This window comes from Carassius auratus, unplaced genomic scaffold, assembly GCF_003368295.1.
Source record: "Carassius auratus strain Wakin unplaced genomic scaffold, ASM336829v1 scaf_tig00035250, whole genome shotgun sequence".
NCBI classification, from domain to species: Eukaryota; Metazoa; Chordata; class Actinopteri; order Cypriniformes; family Cyprinidae; genus Carassius; species Carassius auratus.
Window position 1 is genome coordinate 48398 of NW_020526214.1, and position 8559 is coordinate 56956.

The 8559-nt window shown below is 36.3% G+C and overlaps 1 protein-coding gene across 1 annotated transcript; it reads right to left on the reverse strand.

Annotated features, from left to right (window-relative positions):
• Positions 1-629: 629 nt before the first annotated feature.
• On the reverse strand, positions 630-5272 carry LOC113081898 (5-hydroxytryptamine receptor 4-like). The gene is made up of 3 exons (XM_026253797.1): positions 5210-5272; positions 4767-4818; positions 630-1880 (listed from the first exon to the last, which is right to left on the reverse strand). Exons 2-3 carry the CDS (start codon positions 4805-4807, stop codon positions 806-808), a joined length of 1116 nt encoding a protein of 371 aa, XP_026109582.1. The 5' UTR covers positions 4808-4818; positions 5210-5272; the 3' UTR covers positions 630-805.
• Between the last annotated feature and the right edge of the window lie 3287 nt (positions 5273-8559).

Sequence of the window (8559 nt, forward strand, 5' to 3'; positions counted from 1 at the left end):
GGAAAGATCTGTTTGTAACCTTGAGTGCACTTTGCATTAGTGTTAGCAATAGATGCAGTAGAATGAAGGATTATTTGCGGCAAAGCACCAAATCTGTGAAAAATGATGCAGACTAGACATCTAATTTATTCTCACATGAAAAAAATGTGAAAGAAAACACATTTTTACAGGAAGTTCAACACCAAATCACAATGTTTGCATGCACTTTATCACTTGTCATGCTGTTAGCCTAACAGAGTTATCTTCATCTCACTGGGTTTGTGTGAGATTTCATAATGTGTTAATCCTTTTAATCTTACAAGTCTTACAAGGAATAATACCTATGGTCACCGATAGGGCAATAATACATTAATAGCTTTTTAAAATATGTTTTAAAATATACAAAAATGGCCTATTACTAATAAAGATTCTAAAATATATTTACATAAATATATTTTTGATAATCCATATGGCAAAAAAATAATTCAAGGAAAAAATTAAAATATATTTATGAAATAGAGAATATATTTTGTTTTAACCCTAATTTGCCAAAATGTATTCCAGGAGCAAGAAAAAAAAAAAATATATATATATATATATTACTATGATCACAATTTCCATCGAGTTCAATAGAACATGCAATCAAAGTTAGCTAATGATGCTTTTGGGAAACGTACCCCTCAGCAGGATTTCTGGCACGGGAGGCAGGCGCAATAACAAAGACACTAAAGTCTATACTTTAACAATATTTTGGCCACCCAAAAAAAATATTTGAGCATATGTGCTGGACAGTAACAAGTTTGGGAGAATTTATTAGGTAAACAGTCTAGTGGTTATCAGTGCGCTCACTAGCATCTCTTTTTGAGTGAGAGAGGTCCATTCCTTGAACTGAGCCGTGCAGACATATTCTGCAGCCCATGATCATGAGGAAAGCCCTACGGAAGGATCGGTTAAAGAAACCGTAGAGGAAAGGGTTCAGAGAGGAGTTGACATACCCCAACCACAGGAACACATCCCAAATCACAGCAGCAGTCCCGTACTCAATGAATGGGTCGACGATATTAACAGTAAAGAACGGCAACCAGAAAAGAAGGAAAACCCCCATGATGATGCCCAGAGTTTTGGCTGCTTTTCTTTCTCTCCTCATAGAGTTGCGATGTTTTTGCTTCTTGCTCGAGTCCTTGCCCACACCTGCCGCCATCTGCGCCTCCATCGCGCTTATCTGCATGGCTTGCCGCTTTGCCGCTTTGTATATCTTCCAGTAGGCCACCAACATCGTCACCATAGGCAGGTAAAATGCAACAAGGGACGCCATTACGGCATAAACGCGGTTTACCAAGAAGATGCACATGTTGTCAGTCAAAGGAACGTCCATGCCAAGCTTGTGCAGCCCGAGGAGAATTGGGCCGAAGGAGATGAGGAAAGGAATGGCCCAGCAAACCACAATCAGCAGACCCACACGTTTACGGGACATCTTAAACGAATACACCAAAGGGTTGCAAACGGCATAGTAGCGGTCAAAAGCAATGCAGCTCAAATGGAAGATGGAGGCTGTGCAGAGCATAACGTCCAAGCTGGAGTGAAGATGGCAAAAGGTTGGGCCGAAATACCAACATCCTTCCACCGTTCTGACCATACTGTATGGCATAACCACCAGCCCCACCAGGAAGTCAGCAACAGCCAGAGACATCACGAAAGAGTTTGTAGGGCACTGAAGCTGTTTGAAGTAAGCAATTGCAAGAACCACCAGGAAGTTGCCAACAACTGTGCAAACGATCCCGGTGATGATGAAGATGTAGAGGGCGACTCGTGAACCGGAGCTCCTCAATGTGGCACAGGGCTCAAATCCAGAGTCGAGTGAAATGTTGCTCCATTCCGTGGAGTTTTCCATGCTGTTCAACCTGGTGATAAATGAGACACATGCATTCAAGATTTATTCCCATGATCATTGATAAATTCTTTGTCTGGACTCACAACATGCTGTGACAAAGAAGAAAAATGCTTGTTCGAGATATTGTCTAGTTTTGCGAATAAACTGATATATGAGAACAAAAATGTCTGTGTCAATTCGCTCACACCATAATAATCATTCTATTTCACCATTAATATTTTTGCAAAGTGACAGCTGCCCCTGAAGTTCCAATAAGGCTGGGAACGCAGAACAGACTGGGAAACCGAGGCCAAATCTGCAATGAAAACAATATTTTGGATCCTTTACTTCTGGATATTAGCCAAGAATCATAAAAAGCCCCTCAACTCGACCTTGTCTCAGGAATTGTATCCCTGCAGCATGCCCCACTGTGACCTTTGGGATAACACCTAACGTGCATAACTGAAATGTCATCAGCATTGTTAAAGCTGAACTCGGTCCCTATTGGGATGTGAGCAAAAACACGAGTTTGAAAGCATGCAATCTGACAAAAGTTAAGTATTTTCGCTATTGGAAACAATTCAAAGGGATGGTGTAACGTGTTGCATAATTAAAGAAATTCTAGAAATAGCATATTTGAGATGTAATGAAGGAAACTTCCATTGCACATTCTTTGTGTAAAATGTAAGTCATGTGAAATAAAAACCACCAATGAATTCTCTCAGATCCAGTCAAGCGGCAGAGTGTCATTTCCCAGTGACGGACTGACAGGCATGTTTCTCAGCCCATGACAGAACCTGAAAACAACATCTGGAGATGTTCGACGGTGAGGAAAAAGGAAGTATAGTGGGGGAAAAAATGGTTTTAGTTCAGTAATAATACAAATTTAATTACCACCGATGGGACCGAGTGACAGGAAAAGGCAATGCTTAACATTTTGCTCTTCCCTACGCTATCATTTAAAAAGTCACTCTATCATTCTATTCTAATTATAATTTCATTTTCTTTGCTATTTCTTAACTATTTAATGACTGATTATGGATCTATATAATTGCTCCCGTGTGGATATAAGCAAGTATGATACTTTTGTTTTCTTTCTTTTTCTTTTTTTTTTATGACACATTTGGTGTTTGCAATCAAGTCAAGTCAATTTTATTTATATTCTGCTTTATGCAATACTGATTGTTTCAAAACAGCTTCAGTTTGGTTCGGCTATTTAAAGTTATTTAATTATAAAATAAGTTCTATTCAGCTATAAGTAGCTCTACTGCAGATAACAGTAATAATAATTTATTGATTGATGTAGCAAAAACTATCAATTTTGAAACAAATTTGATTCAGCTCTAAAACAATTCTGCAAAAAACAATACCATCGTTCAGGGTGTAGTGATATTCAATGTTGGGTTGCCATTGCTGATGTTCAGTTTAGGGCAATTCACTTTAAGTTTTATTACAACAGCACGATAAGAACTGTTGACCCAGAATAAACATTCAGTCTTTATTTATTTATGTATTTCAGTGAAACTAAAAACTGTTATGCAGCTCTTTCCATATACAATGGCAGTTCACAGTGGCCACATCGGTCCATCTCCAAAAACAACAAGAAACACCAAAAGAGTATTATAAATCTTTTAAACCCAGCCATGAGAATCAGTGCTGTTGTGGTTTCAATTATGATTGTCCCTTGACATTTTGAATGTGAGCGCACAAGTTGTATGGACTAATTGTTTTTATTACTATTATTTTTCTCGTTTTTCATGCATCTTGAAATAAACGTCACCTTATATAAAACCTGCATAACAATACTTTTGAAAAAAAAAAAATCATAATTTGTGTTCCACAGAAAATACAACAGCTTGTATTGGTTCATAACGAGAATAAGCAAACACTGACAAAATGTATATTTAGCAGCGAGCTATTCTTTGAATAAATATCCATATACTGAATAATAAAATTGTACCATGTACTGTAATATATGGTAGATCCTCTACATCTACAAATGTTTATTTAAATATTACTGGGTCTGAAGATTGACACTAAAAAAATAGAGAAATGGCAGACGGCCTGATGTGCATGCTATATTTCACATTAAATTGCAATTTGCACTCAATAATAAGGGGAACATTTGAAGAAACACTCGGGTGCTTAATGAAAATGATACAGTTCTTCCTTTTCCTCTGAGCCATTTGCAGTGTTCAAAAATGAGCGGTCTGGAAGGTCAGTATTGCAGACACTGCTTAGACACGCTCACAAACACACGCTGTGATCCCTCTGACTGCTCAGACACAGCAGGTGAGCTTTAAAAACATCCTGCACCTGTGGATGTGACCATCAAGACAATGTTCTGAGAGCAGCTTAAAGAACATAGAAAAAAAAACATATTGTACATGCGTCTGCGTGTGTGGTCGTTCCACATCTTAAACACGACAAATTAAACTCTACCCGACACTTCACAAATGTAAACACTGACTAATTCTAAGTGCATAATAAAGATATGGGGCCATTTTTGATCAAGTTCATAAAGACAGGCAAACCATAACAAAGCGCTCAGCTGTTCCATAACAAAATCTCTCTCCAGGTTAACATGCAGGACAATACCTAAGCACTTTTTGTTCTAACCACTACTGGAGATGAAACAAATGACTTGCCATTTATCCCATTCAAACCAAAGCCACTAGAAATCTAACATGATTGTGCTATCGGTTGCTTTATTTGTTATTCTTGAACGAAACCCATCTCTGATGCGTTCCAAGCAAAACAATTGACCCGAATCAAATCGCCGCATTCTGCCAACTCACTTCAATTATGTATTTACTTTACTCTCAAGGAATTGGATGGAGAGACTGGACAGGGCAGGAATGTCCATTTAAATCAGACACATTAATAATCTATCAAAAGCAGGCTGCATAAAACTCACCTTCCCACAGTTACGAGGAGACGAACAGACCCGTCAGTCATAAAGGGGAACACTGAGGGGACATTCAGGGTTCACATTAATGTAAACTAAAAACAGTTAAAAATATTGCTGGAGTTTATCTAGACATACCAGATTTGGATACTTAAAGAGTTAAAATATACTTAAAAAATATACATGTAAAAAGGCAAAAGTTAAATTTAGAGATATAATGTAAATAATAATAATAACCGTAAAAAATATTTATTATCATTATTATTATTATTACATGTGCCATACAAGTACTGGACTTACAACAACAACAATAGTAATAAATAAAACCACATTGTTTGTTATCATCATCATCATTATTATTATTATTATTATTATTATTATTAAGGTAGGTTTATTTCAGCATGTTACAGTCACAATCACAAGCATGTTACAGTCAAAATAGATCTACTCACCTAAATGACTGCGTTTCGTCTTTCTTTATGATGCCTTGTTTAACTGACTCTCCTTGTTTCCTCCATTTCTACTGAATGACAGCTTCATTGTTGAGGTGAGGATGGTAAAGTGCCCTGTTGTGTGTGTGTGTGTGTGTTATTTTGAATATGGCACATTAATAAGCTCTAAAACAGTCCTCTTGATCAGAATGTAGGCGGGGCATGTGTGTGTGTGGGTGCCTGTGTGTTGGCTATTAAGAGCTGGGCATTGTTATGCAAATAACCCTCACATCCAACAGATTTCCTGCAATGTTTGCGGTTTCATAGTATGGCTAACGCAGACATCAAAGTCAGTTAGACTGGGTAATAACAGAGAGGTTACATGTTTTCTAAATTGTGCTTGATGTGTGAATCATATGAAATGATTGATTTTCCTAAGCGGGCAGTAGAAAGATACTGCTGTATTAAAAGTCTGGATTTTACAGATAACATCAGTAAACACACTGCATTCCGTTCTGATCTCAGAATGAGTTTAGCTCTGCTAGGCTTTGGCCATGCACACATGGAATCTGTGCCCACACGGCTCCACAGAAATCTCTGCAGATTTTTGGCTGGAACTACTGGGTTATCAGTAGAGATGAATATGTGCAATAAAATTAATTTTCAACATTTTTGTGGAAAGAAAGAAATAATGTTTAATATTTATATATTATTATATATTTAAAATATAATGTTTGTAATAAATAAAGTAATTTTTTTTAGGCTCAGTAAGTTTAAAAATGTATAACACCAACAAAATTATATTTTTTTACATTTTCTAAGATCACATAGAAATACATGTTCATGTTTTTCCTTATCTTTTACATTCTTATTTGTCCTTAACATTAATGGTAAATGGTCAGTTCTATTTTAGCACATTTTGACAAATGTGTTAAATAACGTGCACAGAACTGCAGATTTCACCCTTAAGATTACTAAATGTCAGTATTTTTACTAAAAAGTGCAGAATCATTTTTGTCCAAGACCAGTTCAACAGTCAGATGAGATACAAACCTATCAATCAAACAAACAAACAAACCAACAATGGTGATAATATTGGTACAAGCCTAAAACATAAGTACAGTAATGTGTTGTGGCTACTTTGCATAATCAACCTGTATTCTTTTGGATCCATTGTGAACATCTGCTCATGGCAGATCTGCAGCTCTCCACAGCAGTGTCACAGGCTGCCTGAGTAACCCTAGCTGAGAACAATTTCAGTAGATGAGATGAGCTCCAGTGTTGCTTTTTATGCATTATCCATTAAAATGTCAAAAAGGAAATAGTCCATAATACCCCTTTCCTTTTTTCCACAACGAAAATGTCAGGCACTTAAAACAAACCACTTTCAAACAATGAGAGTGTTTAAATATACAACACAAAAATCAGTTCATTATATAAAATGTCTGCTTTTTATGTCAAAACATGAACAGTCATGAGAACAAGATGTGCTGTTATTAAATAAAGTGCCAGAAAGCTGGCAAAGAACACAGTTAAAGGTGGTTACACAACCTTGACAGGTTATTACACATAACTGGTGTGCAATTATGCATGTAAAAGCATTCAGTAACTCACTACACCTGACGCATCACCAGTGTAAGTTAAGTAACTCTAAATAAGTAATTAATTACTAGTTACTAATTACATCTTCAACAGTGTAATTAGAATACTTTAAAAATTACTTTCTCCAAAAAGTATTTAATTACTTATTACTTTCTAAATCCTATATTAACCTCGATAAGTTAATTATACAAGGACAGACATGAAATGGTTCTTTTAATTCTTTCAAGTATTTACATAAATCATTCTGGTCACACTTTAGATTAGGGTGTTCATGATTATTTTGGCAAGAATAAAAGCTATACACTCTGCACAAGACTGATGAGTAAATTCAGAACCCACTCAAACCTAATTCCCACTTTGTTTTTCCAAATAATCAAATCATATTATATTTTATTTTTTATTATGATTTTGTTAACGTTTGTGAAAACAAAGATGCCTGAATGGATTAACTAACTGTAAGCAGCTTGCTTGCTAATGCATTGCAAAAGATACAAATAATTATTACTAAATTATCAAATTAATTGTAAAACATTATGTAGATGACCAGAAAACTTGCTTGCTGTAGCACAAAAATTTAGTGTTTAATTGAAATGATGACACATCTCACGATTTGAATGCATCTGAACTGTACAATTAAACTAGTGACTTAAATTTTATTAGACTAAATCAAATTTATAATCTAATTATTGCCTGAAGAAAAAGTGTGAACAAATTCTTGCTTTATAATAATTAAAAATAATAATACATATGGTGATGTCTTCCCCTGTTTTAAAGACATTCTATGGAATAATATACATATGCATATATATACTAAGTAATATACAAATAAATTTGACTTGACACATATATACTGTATTTATATCTGTCAATTTATGCACAAGGCCAAATATAACCCTATTTGTCATTTTTCCAAGCCCACTATACACGTCCTTCTCTCCTCCGGAAACCCCTGCTGTGATACATCTGACAGGTGAAACTGCCCTACAAATACCTGGCTGGAACGTCTGCCTGTGCTCAAGTCTGTCAAGTGTGTAGGATGAGCTTTAATTAAACATGTGGGGTTTTCAATTGCTCCCAGATAAAAGGCACACTCACTCCTTGGCCAGCGGTGTCTCCAGCCCAGTCATTCATATGTAATGTGAGTGTTTGTCAGGAGAGGCACAGAGCATCTGCGCTATTGAAAAAGCAGGCTGAGACCAACCGGCAGGGATGTGTCACAGTGAATCCAGTATAATGAGAGTTTTGTTAATTATGAATATGATCAAGGATACTGTATGACTATAAAGCAGCAGAATTGATTGGAGGTAATCACAGACTACATTACATTTTTGCACACACTGGTTGCATTGGCCTATCCATCCATCCATCTAAATAACTAACCACCCATGTATCCATCCATCCACCCTATTGTACATCCATCCATCCATCCAAATATCTATCCATCCATCAATCTATCCACATAATTATACATCCGATTAACCTTCCATCCATCCACCCACCAAATTATTCATCTGTTCACCCATCCATCCATCCATCCATCCATCCATCCATCCATCTATCTATCCATACAATAACTATAACTAACCATGTATCCACCCACCCACCCATCTATCCCCCCAATTAACCATTCATCCATTGATTAATCCATCTATCCAATTAACCTTCCATCCATGCACCCACAATATAATTTGTGTTTGTTCCCAAAATACTCCTTCCGGTTTGTCACAAGTTTCGGAAAGTTTTTATCGAGTATGGCTCTGTGTGACGTT

Coding starts and splice junctions, on each gene's coding strand:
- LOC113081898 (XM_026253797.1), bottom strand. CDS start 4,807: ATGACTGACGGGTCTGTTCGTCTCCTCGTAACTGTGGGAAG. Junction 1,881..4,766: donor CTCCTCGTAACTGTGGGAAG/GTGAGTTTTATG, acceptor ATTTATCACCAG/GTTGAACAGCATGGAAAACT.